This window comes from Panulirus ornatus, chromosome 9 (assembly GCF_036320965.1).
Source record: "Panulirus ornatus isolate Po-2019 chromosome 9, ASM3632096v1, whole genome shotgun sequence".
Lineage (NCBI taxonomy): Eukaryota > Metazoa > Arthropoda > Malacostraca > Decapoda > Palinuridae > Panulirus > Panulirus ornatus.
The window spans coordinates 34,256,410-34,276,723 of record NC_092232.1 but is presented as its reverse complement, the minus strand read 5'-3'; the positions used below and the strand labels follow the sequence as shown (position 1 = coordinate 34,276,723).

The following is a 20,314-nucleotide window of genomic DNA, read 5'->3' as shown; positions in this document are numbered from 1 at the left end:
TAAAACTATACTTCCCTTGGGCCCTATTAACTTCCAAATGAATAAATATCATACAAAATGTATATCTTTACTGAACCTGTATTTACAGGAATGAGATGCATTAATATACTCTTCATTCCTTACTAACTTACATAATAAATCTACATTGCCTGTCCTTAATGCTTCACTACTACACACTCTTTTTCAGGCAACCATTTCAGACTGCTAATAATTTCTAAATGCCTATCTATGATTCATAACAAAGAAGTAAGGACCCTAACAAAAACAAGAATTTCTGCCAAACCTTTCCCAGACATCTCTTCTACAGGAATTTAGCATATTACTAAGAAGAGATCGAAAAGAAAATCTCAAATCTCAAATGGCTTTAAGACAATCTTGGGTTCAAGAATGTGTGATTAACATCCTCACTGGAACTGTAATGAATGTGTAGGGCAATAAAAAGGACACCATCAATAGCAAAACAGTCAAAAGATAGTTAATCTTGCATCACTAAAGCCATTTTCAACATCTGGGGCAACAGCTCATTGTTTAGCATTCCTGCATTGTACAGGTAGGTCCTGCTTAGTGAAGCTTCACTCTGACATCCTCTATCAATAAAGAAACAGATTTGCTTTAGTCAAGAAGTTCTGCTTTTGAATTGCTTTCAATGAATCAGCTACAATATATACCAATACTATCACAATGCAATCAATGCTCACTGTCTACATTAATATTCTACTTAATTATGAGTTACTTTAAAATCAAACACAATACAGGATCATTCTTTCAAAACTGTTCTGCACTACAAGAATTGTTATGGGTGAGGTGAGGTTATTATCAAGAGACCAACTATAACTAACAGGAAAAAAATCCAAACAGCAGGGTTAAACAGAATGAATGCCACACAAATGCCATGACGGAGTGCCAGGTTAGTGTGGAATTATGTTTCAAAAAATGTTGTAATGTTAAGCAAAAATTCAAGTAGTGCTCCTCTACATGAAGAATCTCCAAATTATTCTATATTTTCAATACGAAAAACATTTCTTTAAAGGAGTCAGGACTATCATCCAGCAAGCAAGACCAATGACATTCCCTTACTACTGTGCAAGTGCCATTCCCTTTATTAGTGTGCAAGCAAAATAAGTATGAGGGAAATAATTAGGAGCAGTGAGAATCAAAGGTAAGTGGAGACTTCCTGACACTGGTCTAGTAAAACATAGATCAAGAAAAGAAATGTACTTAAAGCCTAATCACCAATTAAATGTAAATATATAGAAATATGAGTTTTTGTTTACAGTACTACAACTGGAAAATCAACATTCAAAATTTTTGGCACAAAAAACTTTGACACATCATACATCATATCACTGAAAAAAGATCCTGATGACAAATCTAGTCTTTCATAAACAAATGATCAGACCATCCATTTCATTCAAAGATCAAAATCGTTTACAACTTCTATAACTGATATCAATTAAGATAAAATTCTGTACAGTACTGTACAGCCAACCATCTTATTAATTCCTTGTTTCTAATTATTTCTACCTATCATCTTAATTCTGTTTCCATGTATATGAGAAGGATGTAAGAAATAATCTTTGGAGAACTGGGACTCCTAGCCCAACCTCACAACTAGCAAGACTTGACTTGCTACACTGCTTTGGAATAATATCTAGCCTGACAGCTTCATTCAAACTATGAAGACCTAAAGTACAACCATTATCAAACTTATACCCATACCAAGTTAGCTCTTGATAAACTTTACCTAAATCATAAAGGACATCCAATCTTACAAAACCCACAGTATACTTCATGGTTCTTACCGCACTTATTGTAAAAAATAATTTTCTCTTATGAAAAGGCTGAGTTTTCTGTACTGTACTGTATTTCACTATGAAACCTTTACTCTCAAGAGTAATGAATAATGAAAGTAAGTAACTAACAAATTATAGCTAACTCTACAAAAGATAATTCACAAGGTCATTCAATCTATCCAGTACACAGAACATTGTTTGCACAAACTTTCTAACACAATTCTGTCCTGAATGTCATCCTATCACATTTTGCAACTTTATAGAGGAGCATATCATTAGAAGTGGCTACTAATATGCTTCTGCTAAAGCTGATTCTTAGTTATATAATGAAGCACAACTGCATAGTTAAAAGGTTCCTTGAGGACCAAATTACAGGAAGCAGGAAAAAAAAAGGCATAATTCATTTAAGCAAGAAGGCTCTATGTTAATGTCAGTAAGATATCAGTAAAGAGAAGATGCTTCAGATGAGGAGAGAAAGGGTATAGTGCGAATGTAAGCTACCTTCAGAAGGCTTTTGTGAGTGAATGAGCCCATTTCGCCGATCTGATGAGTTTCGCCCTGAATCTGTGAGACTCATAATCTGTGGGGCTACACGTGCCCGAGGCTTGTTTGTGTGAGCAGGGGATTGATTTGTGAATCCCCTGTGGCTACTGGCAGTTGCCTTGGCCACTCCACCAGAGCGAGGGGGGGTATGGGTGAGGCGGGGGGCAGGGGAGACTGGGGGGGTGAGGGTGGTGAGGAGAGGCACATCCAGCTCCAGCTGCTGCAGGTGAACCAGCGAATCTAGAAAACAATAACACTCGTGTCTCATGCAACAAATAAAATATGTAATGAAATGTTTCTTATTACTAATACAACATCTACCTTACAAATTTCAAGGAAATAAAATTCTAAAATACAAAATTAATCAAAAAATCAATACTTGCAACTATAATAAAATTTCAAATATTACCTTAACATCGGGTTCTGTTTTCTAAAGTCCCTTATACCTCATACACAAAAAATATAAATAATGAATTTTCATAATAATAATATACAGCAGTCTACACAATAGTAGAAGATTACTTTGAGCACATAAAAACAAAATAAAGCACCCTATCACAATGATTACTTGTTGATCTAACAGCTGCAAAAATATCCAAATGAAAATTTATTGGAATAACTAAGAACTTGATAAAAAATTTACTTATTCTAATCAGAAAACAGTATAGCTAGAGATAAATTCATTAGCATGCACTTTTGGACTGAATACTGATAAAAATAAGTCTATCAGTTACATGCAGAAACTACATATAAAGACACACAGAGATGCTTCTAGAGGAACTGCAAAAACAGCAAATAAACAATAACAGATCATCATATAAATTTAGTGAAAATCACCTGCAATTAATAATACTGTATATGCTGGTCAAATGGTGAAATATAGCTTATTAAGTGCAATAGCAAAGTATTTCTTGCTTCAACTGTGAGATATCCAACAAAATCATGTCTTCTTTTAATCTATAATTCATAGGCATTATACCAATACAATACAATGATATATTGTACCATTAAGAATATTAACATGATACTAAGTATCCTGCCTCTGGAAACAAGATCAATTAATCTACAATTAAATTCAGTCTAAGCTGATCATACTGTTTCATTATAATCATCCTTCCATTCTAAAATGGTAAACGAAAGGCATCCCATAGCTTAATTCAAACTTTAAATACTGTAACCATTCAACTTACCTAGCATGTCCAACCTCTCTTTAGCCATAATCAGATTTGTTTTCATTTTCTCTTGCAACCTCTGTGCCCTTTCGTAGGCCTCTCCTCTACCCATGCAGTCTATGGCAATCCCACACTCCAGTTCTGTGATGCCCCGACGGTAGAGCTCCATCGCTGCTTCCTTGTTACCTGAAATGTGAATAAAAATGTGTTTGATCTTGTACAGAAGAATTCAGGTACCTAAGAAATACAAAACCTTCCATAATAGCTTATAAATACCAAACACAGTATCCAGATCACCTGGCAACTCTACACAGTCTAAGAATACAAAATCTAAAGCTATAATTAACAGAATATAATCCTCTATGCCAGAAAAAATAATAGTAAGGATCATCAATCACTATTCTCATGGTGTAAAGACATTTGGATGTGAATGTGCTGAGAGGGGCAACTGGTGGGATGTCTGATTATTACCCTATGGAGGTGAGTGAGGATTTGTAGAGGTTTTACGAAAGGAAACAATGTTGGCAGGAAGAGAGAGGTGAGGTGAGCTGAAAAAAGACTTGTGCGAAGAAATACCAGGAGAGATTAAGTGTAGAATGGCAAAAGGCGAGAGTAAATGAAATAAGGGAAGTGGGTGAGAAGTGGAAGATACCTAGGGAAGTTGGTGGATTAGAAAGGGTAGCAAGTGGTGGGATGAATTTGTAAAGTTCCTCTTTAAAGAGAGAAGAGAAGCATTTGGGTTGTATCTGCCAGGGTTGGAGCAATCACGCTTAAAAATCAAATTACAATTGCAATTACAAATACTTTCATTTTCTAAATTTCAATTATAATTAAATACATTTGGGAACAGCAATTACAATTACCAAAAAACAAAATCAATTATAATTACAATTCCCCAAATGTGAAAAAAATTAATTTTCATTTATAAACCCATTACTTTTGCACTGTAAGGTTATCCTTTATTTCCAAACAAGTGTCACACACTATCTTGAAGACAAAAATAAGGATTTCATTTTAGAGAAGTTGCATATGACAACTAAAAAGCTGATTGTTTTTCAAACAATTCACTATTGCACAGTATCAGTAACACGGAACAGAAAGAAGTGACACCAAGTTGAGCTCTGTTAACAGTGAAAACATTTCTGGTAATGATGAAAACCTGCTCTGATGGAGCAGATGTAACAGTACATCCAACCAACTCTCTTGCAAGGTTCTTATGTAGATGCAAAGTTTGAAACACTTCTTTCCGGTATAGCATTGGATCACCTGAAAATGACAAGAGTTCCTTCCTCCACATATTGCTTTAACAAAAGACTCACTGACAGCGTGCTTCCCTTTGATCCCCATTGATTTTGGAAGTTCGGTGAACATTTTGGTATAAAGGAGAAAAGTCTGGGCCATTTTGATTTAGGTAATCCTTCTGCTAGATCTTCCTTATTACTTTCTTTATCCATTGTTAATGCTGATCCTTCCTGAACTACCTCCAATTCTTCAAGCATTCCCTTGACATATAATAGCACTTGGTCCTTCTCCTCTTGTAATGAAAGCCAGTCCAGTTTGAACCTAGGATACAAAGAAGCTGTGACTTGGACATCTCTCATTTCCATGCATGGATCCCACCTTTTCTTCACAGAGTGCAATAAGACTTTAGCCAATTGTTCACAGGACTGTAACTGAGAGTTATGATTATGAATTAGGTTCTCCAGTGAGTGTTTAAATCCTTGAATCACTGGTCCAACACCAGACATGGTCATCTGCTCCTCCACAAATTCCATGACCTCGTGAAAAGGTTCGAGGACAATCACAAGCTCCTTCAAGGCAGAAATCTCTACTGGCATGATTTTTGTACTCCTCTGCTCTCTCTGGGATAGAAGATCAATTGCATTATTCACCTCTGCAGGGTTCCTGAGTTTGTATGTTTTGTTTTTGTTATTATCGCATAGTTTGGGTGGGGTCAAGGGATCAATAGGGTGAACTTACATGGTTACCTATAAAAAAGTAATGCTAGTGAGCACCGCTACTGGCTATACTTTTCATAAATCATATCGCTACCACCATTATTTTTTTGGACCAGTACTGCTACCGCCTGTACTTGAAAAGAACTACTTGCCCATCTTTGCATTTTCAATATTACCAGTACCACGAGGGCAAATGAGAGTTTGAGAGAGGAAGTATCAGAAAACTTTATGGAGAATAAGATGTTCTAGAAGGAAGAAATAATCTGTGAAAAAAGAGAACAAATGGGTACATTGGTAAAGGGGGCAAAATGGGAAGTGGGAGGAGATGTAGTGAGTATTTTGAAGGACTGTTGAATGTGTCTGATGACAGAGTGGCAGTGGTTGGGAATTTGAGTGAGGTTGTATGTGAAGTGAGAGAGTTGTTTAGTGAAGAGAGAAGAGGTGGTGAAAGCCTTGCAAAAGATGAAATGTGGCACGGCAGCTCGAGTGGACATTGGTCATGTCACACCTCTGCCCAGTCAGCCTGTTGAAGGCCATGGCCCACCTATGTATAGAGTACATCCTGGTTTGTCTGGCACTTTGTTGGAATCTATCCAGGTGCTTCCAAAATTCTTTCAAAGAACAGTCCATAGTGTCTCTCAAGGCCATAAACACTGTAATCACTAACTCTAGGCCCTATTTTCCCTGAGTTAATTGTTCCATTCTATTTCAGTGGTAACATTCTATGATGTCTTCCAAGCCTATAGTTTCAATGCAGAACCATTTTCAAATAAAGGATGGAAACCATGCCATTTATGCTTTTCTAGATATACATTATGATGTCTCTCTACTGTCTGTGCTCTAGGATGTACAGCTTCAGTGATCTTAATTTCCAGTATTGGTAGTTTAGATCTTATAACACTGTCAATGCAGACTATAAAGGTCATTGGACCATTCTGATCTCACCCAACTTGAAGGATTATGTTTACAACCAAGTACTGTCTTAAGGTTGTAGAATCCAGCCTCCTATCTTTTCTGTTCACAAGAAGTAAGTTCATCAGATATAAATCAGTCTGAAGTCTTTTATGTTACTCTTCTGAGATTTTATCAATTTCTGTACTCTTATTTCTTTAGTTCCCTCATATAGGTAGCTGAGGCTTATTTCTATCAAAGGGCATGTTATAATCCTGTTCTGTGACCCAGATAAAAGGCCAAGCTCAAGCAAATTCTAATAAACTGGAAATGCTGACCATAATCAATCACCCTTGTAATCACTTACTTTTCTTCCACATTTCACTTGTAGATTTACATTACTTTTTCTTTGGAAGATATGTTTTGCACATCAAAAGTTTCCAACAAGGACTGTGCAAGACAAACAATTTCATGTCTTTATTTGGAAAATACGTAGTCAATCATACATTTTTCCACACAATACTGAAAAAACACTCCTAAACAACTTTACCTTACCTGATATAACCTAAGAATTCCCAGAATTAATCTTCACAGGTAAAATGAGGTAGCAATGGGTGATTAATGTAACGACAAGCAATGCCATAAATTTTCCAACAAAGAACTATGAAGTATGTCATTATACTTGAAATTCAGAGCAACCCTTGTTCTGTTATTCTGGTCAAGAAAACAATAAAACTATAAAAATAAAAAAAAAGCTACAATAACTATCAAGCAACCAGAAAAAAATCTCACATACTGAATATCAAAAAATCTTTAAATGTCTACAGAGGAAAACTGTGGTAAGAACTCGACTTATCATCCAAGAAGTTAAAGGTACAAAGCAATAACAACAAATTGCTCTCCTCATATAACCCTTGCAGAACTTCATGTAATTTTGTAATGACTTTCCTTTTAAACTCTTGTCATTAATACAAATGTTTCTTGGTAATCTAACTCTGCATGTTTTTGTATTCTATCCTATGCCCCATCTCCTCGTGCTGATCCTATGCCATCTATATTTTTCTGGTGCAAGACAAATTTCCCAGCTCTTAATGTATGAGGTATATGGCCATAACAGAATACATACCAAAGTCCTTGGGCAGTAGGCCTCTTAAACTGATCCAACCTTTGCTTGTCTAAAATCTAGACTTTCGTTCTTCTTGAAAGTATGCCTTGATACAGCCCAACTCTATCAAGGAAGACCACTCATATGCCACTGCTCTCACCTCTGCTAACTGCAAAGTCTTTGAAACTCTCATTACCTCTCAAATCTTCATACACTTAGAATCTCAATACCTCTTTTCTGAACACTAACATAACTCACATTGCAAGGTCCACTGATGGTCCTCTCTTCTAGTGCTACTCTCTCTGGGATTTTGGTTAAACTCTTGTCATGGCCCTCAACATCTCTAAAGCATCTGACAGGGTATGGCACACATCTCTGCTTTCTAAATTTCCTTTCTTTGCTTCTTCTTCTCTCTGTTCCTAAAAGCACACTTCATCTCCAGCCCTTTCATTGGAGGAGTCATTGTAGGAATGCCTTCCCCCTCTTCTTTCATCAACCTTAAAGCTCTGTCTTAGCCCCAACTATTTTTCTTCTCTCCATATATGATTTTTTATCAACTTCTAATCCCATGCACTCTCATGCAGACGATTCCATTTTATTTCACCCCATTTTCACTCCCTTTTTCCATCTAAGTCATTCTCTTCTCAAACTGAACATTCTTTCTCCCTCAATTCTGACCTATGCAACATATTGGAAATGGGGAATCAATAGCATGTTAAATTGAGCTGAAATGCAATTTTTCCCTAATAATTAATTCTAGTTGTTTTAAAACTGCAATTCAACCCTGTAAAAAAAAAAATTGCAAGGCATAACTATATCCTCCACTGTCCTGAAAACTTCACATAATACCACAAAGTCTACTTCCCAAATGCAGGGATGTTGCACAGGTTCATAATTATTTTTCTTGAGAGCTGCTATTCCATATCTACTAGGGTTTTACTCACCTGAGTTTATGGTACTGCTTGCATATCTGGCATGGTTTTTCATCCAATTCTCTACTAGCTAAAACACGACTTTATGGTACTGCTTGTGTATCTGGCGTGGTTTTTCATCCAATTCTCTACTAACTAGAGCTGAATAAAAACTATCTCAGCAATTCCCCAGACATTACCTCTCTCCATCCATCTCCTTCTGTATGCTGTGATGTTGTGGCTCTCTCACAGTTCTACATGTATCATTTTAGAAAATGCTCTTGTCAGCTGTCTATATGTGCACTTGCCACCATGGCTCAAAGTCAAGGTATGTGAGTGGCTGCGGTTTCCCAAAGTTTCTGTATGGAGGCTGGCCACTCAAGGGTTGACCATCATAATATTTCCTCCTTTCCTTGAACAACTAAAATGTGTAATTCTCTTCCTCCTTACATCTTGGCCATTCCCTATAACCTTTCCATCTCATGATTTAGGTCTACAAACATATGTAGAACCCTGACTAACTTATATGTTCTTTTTCTCTTAACTCTTCTTCATTTAATTTGAGATAGCTTTCATTATGGCATGTTTTGCATATGCCATGTTTTTTTACTGTCAAAAGAAGTATATAATAACTTTTATGTAAAAACTAATAAATCCATGAATAGAATAGAGCAAGACACTTAAATTAACGACTTCAATTTGCCTCTTACAAAATAGATGACAGACTGGATATTATGGACCTCTTCAAGGCACTAATACTATAAAAAACAGAACAATGCTGTGTGCCAACATCACTTATTGGGGTGAGTGTAACTGCTGAGCTTAAGATTATTCAAAGTTCATTCATAGCCTTTACTGATGCTTCAAGGATATGAAATGCTGGAAATGACTGAAATCACTGAAGCTCTTTTCTCTGGGGGGGAGACAGGAAGTGTAACATAAGCAGGGAAAGTATAGTTCATAACTTACACATCAAAATAATTCCTTATTAGCATTACTGGCACGAAAGACTGTAAGATATTACAACAAAAATCCGAAGAAGCAACATGGACAAGAGAATACACTATAACCTCATGGCCCAAACTAATCAACATACATTGCCTACAGCCATGGGTATTACTACGAGTTTGATAAAACCCTGGATATGTTTACAAAGAATTACCAGATCAGCCAGAATGTGATGGTTACAAATATCTGTAAGATGCAGCCTCTAAAAGCATGACAAAACAAAGGAGCAATGCAACAACTTGGCCTCAAGGTACACTATGAAGGCAGTAATCTCTGAAATGTGCATAGGGTATACTTAAAGTAACCAAATAAATGTGTGGTGCAATTAATTTTCCTACATTGCAGGTTCCAGTCATGGACTAAAGAGCATATCAAGGCCAGGCCTTAACTGGAACAGAGAGAGAGAGAGAGAGAGAGAGAGAGAGAGAGAGAGAGAGAGAGAGAGAGAGGAGAGAGAGAGAGAGAGAGAGAGAGAGGAGAGAGAGAGAGAGGAGAGAGAGAGAGGAGAGAGAGAGAGGAGAGAGAGAGAGGAGAGAGAGAGAGGAGAGAGAGAGAGGAGAGAGAGAGAGGAGAGAGAGAGAGGAGAGAGAGAGAGGAGAGAGAGAGAGGAGAGAGAGAGAGAGAGAGAGAGAGAGAGAGAGAGAGAGAGAGAGAGAGAGAGAGAGAGAGAGAGAGAGAGGAGACAATGGAAAGTATTTATGGATTCTGAAGGGAATGAGAAGCCTGTCTTAAAAGTATGACATGTCCTAGTTATTGGTAAGGACATGAGAAGGTAGAAAGTTCCAAAGTTTCAAGGTTTAGAGAAAGACAGTTATCAAAATGGCCCACCCTTGGGTTGCCATTGGCCACACATTAATCATGTGATGCACCAACTTCCTAAGTACTGCGAGTCTAGCTAGTGGTGTTCACAAACAAAAAGCCAGCTCTTCAAAGCAAAAATTGAAGTAATACATGTAGAAGAGGGGAAAAAGAACTAACATTGAAGCGTTGGGAAAGTAGGTCAAATTTTGAAGTTAGTTTGGGATATTTCATAAGTCAGACTGCTTTTGCCTCAACTCTGTCAAGTAAGGATGCAGAGCTAAACCACCCCCAGATGTGAGAGCAGTACTCTATACAAGTATGGATCAATCCTTTGTGTAAATAGAGCAACCTTTTATTTTTTAACGTTGGATGGTCCAGTCATGGACAAATGTCCACTTCAAGGCTGGACCTTAATTGTACTAAAGAGGATTATGAATGGAAAAGAGACAAGGGAAAGTATTCATGAATTTTGGAGGAAGTAAAAAAAAACCTGTCTTTTAAAATGTGCCAGGTCATAGTTATTGGGAAAGACATGTGAGGGTAGAGAGTTCCAAAGCTTCGAGATGTATGGAAAGGAAGATATCACAACAACCCACCCTGAGAAGCCAATGGCCACACAGTAATCATGTGACTCAGCATTGTTGGAAAGAATTTCAACATCTAAAAGGAATCCCAGTTTCTTAGAAACAGGCTGAGCTACTTACGTACTGTGGAGTTTCCAGGATGGAGTAATGTTACTGTAACACCGAGTATGTTCATTGAGTTAAGAGGAGGAATTAAAGAACCATTTGGAATCTACCTAATTTTTGTGAAGGGGTTTTCTCAACAGTCGTCAAACTTTCTGGTATGGAAATGACATAACTTCTAAACAGATCAAGTAAATCCAGCATGATACTACGAAACAATAAGTTATATTGTGCAACTGATGATACAGTAGCATCAAACAGCCTGGTATGATACACCCTTCCAAGGAAAATCTGGCTACAGCTTGAAACTGTAGAAGTATTGGACAATGCTTTAATATCAGCAGATCGTATATGTAGGGTAAGGGGTATGGCTCCAACTCTCCTGACTACTTTATCCTGAGTGTCGGTTTCCATATGATAAAACATTTATCTGAGGTACAAGCTACCATAATACCTGCAACTTAATATATTCATGATTAACATGTGCCGACCCTATCTTTCATATCAGTGTAAACACCAGTGCAGAACTGAATCACATAATCATAGCCAAACACAAACAAAGCTGCATAAATTTCAGCAATCGTCGACTGAACTGAACGAAGAAAGTTAAGCGAGCTGTAGGGGTACACTGGCAGGTTCTCTTTTGGTAGTTAACTTTTACCATGAAAATGTGTACGTTGTGACTCAATAAATAATACATATATACATGCAACTGGAGGGATGTCTGATCATTATCTTGTGGAGGTGAGGGTGAAGATTCATAGAGATTTTCAGAAAAGAAGAATGTTGGGGTGAGGTGAGTGGTGAGAGTAGGTGAGCTTGGGAAGGAGACTTGTGTGAGGAAGTACCAGGAGAGACTGAGTTCAAAATGGAAAAAGATGAGAGCAAATGACATAAGGGGAGTGGGGGAGGAATGGGATGTATTTAGGGAAGCAGTGATGGCTTGCACAAAAGATGCTTGTAGCATGAGAAGCATGGGAGGTGGGCAGATTAGAGAGGGTAGTGAGTGGTGGGATGAAGAAGTAAGATTATCAGTGAAAGAGAAGAGAGAGACATTTGAACGATTTTTGCTGGGAAATAGTGCATATGACTGGGAGATGTATAAAAGAAAGAGACAGGAGGTCAAGAGAAAGGTGCAAGAGGTGAAAAAGAGAGCAAATGAGAGTTGGGGTGAGAGAGTATCATTAAATCTTAGGGAGAATAAAAAGATGTTTTGGAAGGAGGTAAATAAAGTGCGTAAGAAAACAGAACAAATTGGAGAAGGGGGCTAATGGGGAGGTAATAACAAGTAATAGTGATGTGAGGAGATGGAGTGAGTATTTTGAAGGTTTGTTAGATGATGTAGCAGCAGATATAGGGTGTTTTGGACAAGGTGGTGAGTGAAGTGAGAGGGTCAGGGAGAATGATCTGGTAAACAGAGAAGAGATAGTGAAATCTTTGCCAAAGATGAAAGCTGGCAAGGCAGCGGGTTTGGATGGTATTGCAGTGGAATTCATTAAAAATGGGGGTGACTGTGTTGTTGACTGGTTAGTGAGGATATTCAACGTATGTATGGATCATGGTGAAGTGCCTGAGGATTGGCGCAATGCATGCATAGTTCCATTGTACAAAGGCAAAGGGGATAAAGGTGAGTTTTCAAATTACAGAGGTAAAAATCATATGGGAGGGTATTGATTGAGAAGGTGAGGGCATGTATGTACAGAGCAACAGATTGGGGAAGAGCAGTGTGGTTTCAGAAGTGGTAGAGGATGTGCGAATCAGGTGTTTGCTTTGAAGAATGTATGTGAGAAATACTTAAAAACCCAATGGATTTGTATGTAGCATTTATGGACCTGGGGAAGGCATATGATAAGAGTTGATGGAGATGCGCTGTGGAAGGTATTAAGAGTATATGGTGTGGGAAGCAATTTGCTAGAAGCAGTAAAAAGTTTTTATCGAGGATGTAAGGCATGTGTACAAGTTGGAAGAGAGGAGAGAGATTGGCTCTCGGTGAATGTCGGTTAGTGGCAGGAGTGCGTGATGTCTCCATGGTTGTTTAATTTGTTTATGGATGGGGTTGTTAGGGAGGTGAATGCAAGAGTTTTGGAGAGAGGGTCAAGTATGCAGTCTGTTGTGGACGAGAGGGCTTGGGAAGTGAGTCAGTTGTTGTTCGCTGATGATACAGTGCTGGTGGCTGATTTGGATGAGAAACTACAGAAACTGATGACTGCGTTTGGTAAAGTGTGTGAAAGAAGAAAGCTGAGAGTAAATGTGAGTAAGAGCAAGGTTATTATGTACAGTAGGGTTGAGGAAAAAGTCAATTGGGAGGTAAGTTTGAATGGAGAAAAACTGGAGGAAGTGAAGTGTTATAGATGTCTGGGAGTGGATTTGGCAGCGGATGGAACCATGGAAGCGGAAGTGAGTCCCAGGGTGGGTGAAGGGGGCGAAAGTTCTAGGAGCGTTGAAAATGTGTGGAAGGTGAGAACATTATCTCGGAAAGCAAAAATGGGTATGTTTGAAGGAATAGCGGTTCCAACAATGGTATATGGTTGCATGGCGTTGTGCAGAGGAGGGTGGATGTGATGAAAATGAGATGTCTGAGGACAATAAGTGGTGTGAGGTGTTTTGATCAAGTAAGTAATGAAAGGGTAAGAGAGATGTGTGGTAATAGAAAGAGTGTGGTTGACAGAGCAGAAGAGGGTGTATTGAAATGGTTTGGTCACATAGAGAGAATGAATGAGGAAAGATTGACAAAGAGGATATATGTGTCAGAGGTGGAGGGAACAAGGAGAAGTGGGAGACCAAATTGGAGGTGGAAGGATGGAGTGAAAAAGATTTTGAGCAATCGGGGACTGGACATGCAGGAGGGTGAAAGGCGTGCAATAGTGAACTGGAACGATGTGGTATATACCGGGGTCGACGTGCTGTCAATGTATCGAACCAGGGCATGTGAAGCGTCTGGGTTACGTAAACCATGGAAAGTTTTGTGGGGCCTGGATGTGGAAATGGAGCTGTGGTTTCGGTGCATTGTACATACATACATATATACATATATATATATATATATATATATATATATATATATATATATATATATATATATATTTTTGCTTTGTTGCTGTCCCCCGCGTTTCCGAGGTAGCACAAGGAAACAGACGAAAGAAATGGCCCAACCCATCCCCATACACATGTATATACATACGTCAACACACGCAAATATACATACCTACACAGCTTTCCATGGTTTACCCCAGACGCTTCACATGCCCTGATTCAATCCACTGACAGCACGTCAACCCCAGTATACCACATCGATCCAACTCACTCTATTCCTTGCCCTCCTTTCACCCTCCTGCATGTTTAGGCCCCAATCACACAAAATCTTTTTCACTCCATCTTTCCACCTCCAATTTGGTCTCCCACTTCTCCTCGTTCCCTCCACCTCCGACAAATATATCCTCTTGGTCAATCTTTCCTCACTCATTCTCTCCATGTGCCCAAACCATTTCAAAACACCCTCTTCTGCTCTCTCAACCACGCTCTTTTTATTTCCACACATCTCTCTTACCCTTACGTTACTTACTCGATCAAACCACCTCACACAACACATTGTCCTCAAACATCTCATTTCCAGCACATCCATCCTCCTGCGCACAACTCTATCCATAGCCCACGCCTCGCAACCATACAACATTGTTGGAACCACTATTTCTTCAAACATACCCATTTTTGCTTTCCGAGATAATGTTCTCGACTTTCACACATTTTTCAAGGCTCCCAGAATTTTCGCCCCCTCCCCCACCCTATGATCCACTTCCGCTTCCATGGTTCCATCCACTGCCAGATCCACTCTCAGATATCTAAAACACTTTACTTCCTCCAGTTTTTCTCCATTCAAACTTACCTCCCAATTGACTTGACCCTCAACCCTACTGTACCTAATAACCTTGCTCTTATTCACATTTACTCTTAACTTTCTTCTTTCACACACTTTACCAAACTCAGTCACCAGCTTCTGCAGTTTCTCACATGAATCAGCCACCAGCGCTGTATCATCAGCGAACAACAACTGACTCACTTCCCAAGCTCTCTCATCCACAACAGACTTCATACTTGCCCCTCTTTCCAAAACTCTTGCATTCACCTCCCTAACAACCCCATCCATAAACAAATTAAACAACCATGGAGACATCACACACCCCTGCCGCAAACCTACATTCACTGAGAACCAATCACTTTCCTCTCTTCCTACATGTACACATGCCTTACATCCTCGATAAAAACTTTTCACTGCTTCTAACAACTTGCCTCCCACACCATATATTCTTAATACCTTCCACAAAGCATCTCTATCAACTCTATCATATGCCTTCTCCAGATCCATAAATGCTACATACAAATCCATATATATATATATATATATGGAGGAGGGGGAGGGGGCGAAAATTCTGGGGGCCCTGAAGAATGTGTGGAAGTCGAGAACATTATCTCGGAAAGCAAAAATGGGTATGTTTGAAGGAATAGTGGTTCCAACAATGTTGTATGGTTGCGAGGCGTGGGCTATGGATAGAGTTGTGCGCAGGAGGATGGATGTGCTGGAAATGAGATGTTTGAGGACAATGTGTGGTGTGAGGTGGTTTGATCGAGTGAGTAACGTAAGGGTGAGAGAGATGTGTGGAAATAGAAAGAGCGTGGTTGAGAGAGCAGAAGAGGGTGTTTTGAAGTGGTTTGGGCACATGGAGAGAATGAGTGAGGAAAGATTGACCAAGAGGATATATGTGTCGGAGGTGGAGGGAACGAGGAGAAGAGGGAGACCAAATTGGAGGTGGAAAGATGGAGTGAAAAAGATTTTGTGTGATAGGGGCCTGAACATGCAGGAGGGTGAAAGGAGGGCAAGGAATAGAGTGAATTGGAGCGACGTGGTATGCCGGGGTTGACGTGCTGTCAGTGGATTGAATCAGGGCATGTGAAGCGTCTGGGGTAAACCATGGAGAGCTGTGTAGGTATGTATATTTGCGTGTGTGGACGTGTGTATATACATGTGTATGGGGGGGGGGGTTGGGCCATTTCTTTCGTCTGTTTCCTTGCGCTACCTCGCAAACGCGGGAGACAGCGACAAAGAATAAAAAAAAAAAAAAAAAAAAAAATTATATATATATATATATATATATATATATATATATATATATATATATATATATGATCAAATGTTACAACCAGCAAGAGATAACAAGACATCGTGATCGACAGACTGGACTTTCCTCTGTTCGATATCAGGTCCAAAGCAAAATAGAGACAACAATTCAGGGTTCTCCTTTGACAGTTCTGAATGTTGTCCTAGAATGTGACAGAAATGTGCTGGAAAAGTTGAGGTCCAGATAAATTTTTGGTCTGTCAAGGCTTTATTATGGCGGATGACCAACTACATACCCTCATGTATCCAAGATATGGTTGTACTTTGTGTAATGAAGACAATTGAGAAACATCATAAGCCAATATTCCTGTTTCATGATGAGAGAAGTGGACCAGGCAGTATGATACAGTGGTTAAATTGATGAAAACTACTACTGATGTTTGTGTAAATAAATTATACATTTCCCTTTTCCATATCCAGAGGTTGAACCATTATGTGACATTCATTTTTCATTTCATTTCAAGCTAGAAGTTTCAGTTTTCTAAATTATTTCTTACATTTTTCATATGTATATATATATATATGTATGTGTGTATATATATATATATATATATATATATATATATATATATATATGTATGTATGTATATATTCCCTGGGGATAGGGGAGAAAGAATACTTCCCACGTATTCCCTGCGTGTCGTAGAAGGCGACTAAAAGGGGAGGGAGCGGGGGGCTGGAAATCCTCCCCTCTCGTTTTTTTTTTTAATTTTCCAAAAGAAGGAACAGAGAATTGGGCCAGGTGAGGGTATTCCCTCAAAGGCCCAGTCCTCTGTTCTTAACGCTACCTCGCTAATGCGGGAAATGGCGAATAGTTTGAAAGAAAAGAAAGAAAGATGTATGTATATATATAAATATATTATCCCTGGGGATAGGGGTGAAAGAATACTTCCCACGCATTCCTCCCGTGTCGTAGAAGGCGACTAGAGGGGACGGGAGCGGGGGGCCAGAAATCCTCCCCTCCTTGTATTTTTAACTTTCTAAAATGGGAAACAGAAGAAGGAGTCACGCGGGGAGTGCTCACCCTCCTCGAAGGCTCAGACTGGGGTGTCTAAATGTGTGTGGATGTAACCAAGATGTGAAAAAGGAAAGATAGGTAATATGTTTGAGGAAAGGAACCTGGATGTTTTGGCTCTGAGTGAAACGAAGCTCAAGGGTAAAGGGGAAGAGTGGTTTGGGAATGTCTTGGGAGTAAAGTTAGGGGTTAGTGAGAGGACAAGAGCAAGGGAAGGAGTAGCAGTACTCCTGAAACAGGAGTTGTGGGAGTACGTGATAGAATGTAAGAAAGTAAATTCTTGATTAATATGGGTAAAACTGAAAGTTGATGGAGAGAGATGGGTGATTATTGGTGCATATGCACCTGGGCATGAGAAGAAAGATCATGAGAGGCAAGTGTTTTGGGAGCAGCTGAATGAGTGTGTTAGTGGTTTTGATGCACGAGACCGGGTTATAGTGATGGGTGATTTGAATGCAAAGGTGAGTAACGTGGCAGCTGAGGGAATAATTGGTATGCATGGGGTGTTCAGTGTTGTAAATGGAAATGGTGAAGAGCTTGTAGATTTATGTGCTGAAAAAGGACTGGTGATTGGGAATACCTGGTTTAAAAAGCGAGATATACATAAGTATACGTATGTAAGTAGGAGAGATGGCCAGAGAGCGTTATTGGATTACGTGTTAATTGACAGGCACGCAAAAGTGAGACTTTTGGATGTTAATGTGCTGAGAGGTGCAACTGGAGGGATGTCTGATCATTATCTTGTGGAGGCTAAGGTGAAGATTTGGGTGGGTTTTCAGAAAAGAGTGAATGTTGGGGTGAAGAGGGTGGTGAGAGCAAGTGAGCTTGGGAAGGAGACTTGTGTGAGAAAGTACCAGGAGAGACTGAGTACAGAATGGAAAAAGGTGAGAACAATGGAAGTAAGGGGAGTGGGGGAGGAATGGGATGTATTTAGGGAATCAGTTATGGATTGCACAAAAGATGCTTGTGGCATGAGAAGAGTGGGAGGTGGGTTGATTAGAAAGGGTAGTGAGTGGTGGGATGAAGAAGTAAGATTATTAGTGAAAGAGAAGAGAGAGGCATTTGGACGATTTTTGCAAGGAAAAAATGCAACTGAGTGGGAGATGTATAAAAGAAAGAGACAGGAGGTCAAGAGAAAGGTGCAAGAGGTGAAAAAGAGGGCAAATGAGAGTTGGGGTGAGAGAGTATCATTAAATTTTAGGGAGAATAAAAAGATGTTCTGGAAGGAGGTAAATAAATTGCATAAGACAAGGGAGCAAATGGGAACTTCAGTGAAGGGCGCAAATGGGGAGGTGATAACAAGTAGTGGTGATGTGAGAAGGAGATGGAGTGAATATTTTGAAGGTTTGTTGAATGTGTTTGATGAAAGAGTGGCAGATATAGGGTGTTTTGGTCGAGGTGGTGTGCAAAGTGAGAGGGTTAGGGAAAATGATTTGGTAAACAGAGAAGAGGTAGTAAAAGCTTTGCGGAAGATGAAAGCCGGCAAGGCAGCAGGTTTGGATGGTATTGCAGTGGAATTTATTAAAAAAGGGGGTGACTGTATTGTTGACTGGTTGGTAAGGTTATTTAATGTATGTATGACTCATGGTGAGGTGCCTGAGGATTGGCGGAATGCGTGCATAGTGCCATTGTATAAAGGCAAAGGGGATAAGAGTGAGTGCTCAAATTACTGAGGTATAAGTTTGTTGAGTATTCCTGGTAAATTATATGGGAAGGTATTGACTGAGAGGGTGAAGGCATGTACAGAGCATCAGATTGGGGAAGAGCAGTGTGGTTTCAGAAGTGGTAGAGGATGTGTGGATCAGGTGTTTGCTTTGAAGAATGTATGTGAGAAATACTTAGAAAAGCAAATGGATTTGTATGTAGCATTCATGGATCTGGAGAAGGCATATGATAGAGTTGATAGAGATGCTCTGTGGAAGGTATTAAGAATATATGGTGTGGGAGGCAAGTTGTTAGAAGCAGTGAAAAGTTTTTATCGAGGATGTAAGGCATGTGTACGTGTAGGAAGAGAGGAAAGTGATTGGTTCTCAGTGAATGTAGGTTTGCGGCAGGGGTGTGTGATATCTCCATGGTTGTTTAATTTGTTTATGGATGGGGTTGTTAGGGAGGTGAATGCAAGAGTTTTGGAAAGAGGGGCAAGTATGAAGTCTGTTGTGGATGAGAGAGCTTGGGAAGTGAGTCAGTTGTTGTTCGCTGATGATACAGCGCTGGTGGCTGATTCATGTGAGAAACTGCAGAAGCTGGTGACTGAGTTTGGTAAAGTGTGTGAAAGAAGAAAGTTAAGAGTAAATGTGAATAAGAGCAAGGTTATTAGGTACAGTAGGGTTGAGGGTCAAGTCAATTGGGAGGTAAGTTTGAATGGAAAAAACTGGAGGAAGTAAAGTGTTTTAGATAGTGGGAGTGGATCTAGCAGCGGATGGAACCATGGAAGTGGAAGTGAATCATAGGGTGGGGGAGGGGGCGAAAATCCTGGGAGCCTTGAAGAATGTGTGGAAGTCGAGAACATTACCTCGGAAAGCAAAAATGGGTATGTTTGAAGGAATAGTGGTTCCAACAATGTTGTATGGTTGCGAGGCGTGGGCTATGGATAGAGTTGTGCACAGGAGGGTGGATGTGCTGGAAATGAGATGTTTGAGGACAATGTGTGGTGTGAGGTGGTTTGATCGAGTAAGTAATGCAAGGGTAAGAGAGATGCGTGGATATAAAAAGAGCGTGGTTGAGAGAGCAGAAGAGAGTGTTTTGAAATGGTTTGGGCACATGGAGAGAATGAGTGAGGAAGGATTGACCAAGAGGATATATGTGTCGGAGGTGGAGGGAACGAGGAGAAGTGGAAGACCAAATTGGAGGTGGAAAGATGGAGTGAAAAAAGATTTTGTGTGATCGGGGCCTGAACATGTAGGAGGGTGAAAGGAGGGCAAGGAATAGAGTGAATTGGATCGATGTGGTATACCGGGGTTGACGTGCTGTCAGTGGATTGAATCAGGGCATGTGAAGCATCTGGGGTAAACCATGGAAAGTTGTGTGGGGCCGGGATGTGGAAAGGGAGCTGTGGTTTTGGGCATTATTGCGTGGCAGCTAGAGACTTAGTGTGAGCGAATGGGGCCTGTGTTGTCTTTTCCTAGTGCTACCTCGCACACATGAGGGGGGAGGGGGAAGGTATTCCATGTGTGGCGAGGTGGCGATGGGAGTGAATGGGGGCAGACAGTGTGAATTGTGTGCATGGGTATATATGTATGTGTCTGTGTATGTATATAT

The 20,314-nt window shown here is 39.7% G+C and overlaps 1 protein-coding gene across 4 annotated transcripts in view; it reads right to left on the bottom strand.

The window, feature by feature from the left end:
* Window positions 1–20,314, bottom strand: part of spas (spastin) — a 444,303-nt gene that overhangs the window by 78,318 nt on the left and 345,671 nt on the right. For 3 of the 4 annotated variants that reach the window (XM_071664998.1, XM_071664996.1, XM_071665000.1), the window contains 2 exons: window positions 3,527–3,694; window positions 2,295–2,576 (listed from right to left, as the gene is read on the bottom strand). In XM_071664998.1, the coding sequence (XP_071521099.1) occupies window positions 2,295–2,576; window positions 3,527–3,694 (450 nt within the window). The remainder of the gene's footprint in view (window positions 1–2,294; window positions 2,577–3,526; window positions 3,695–20,314) is intronic. The other variant, XM_071664997.1, reaches the window with a different exon arrangement.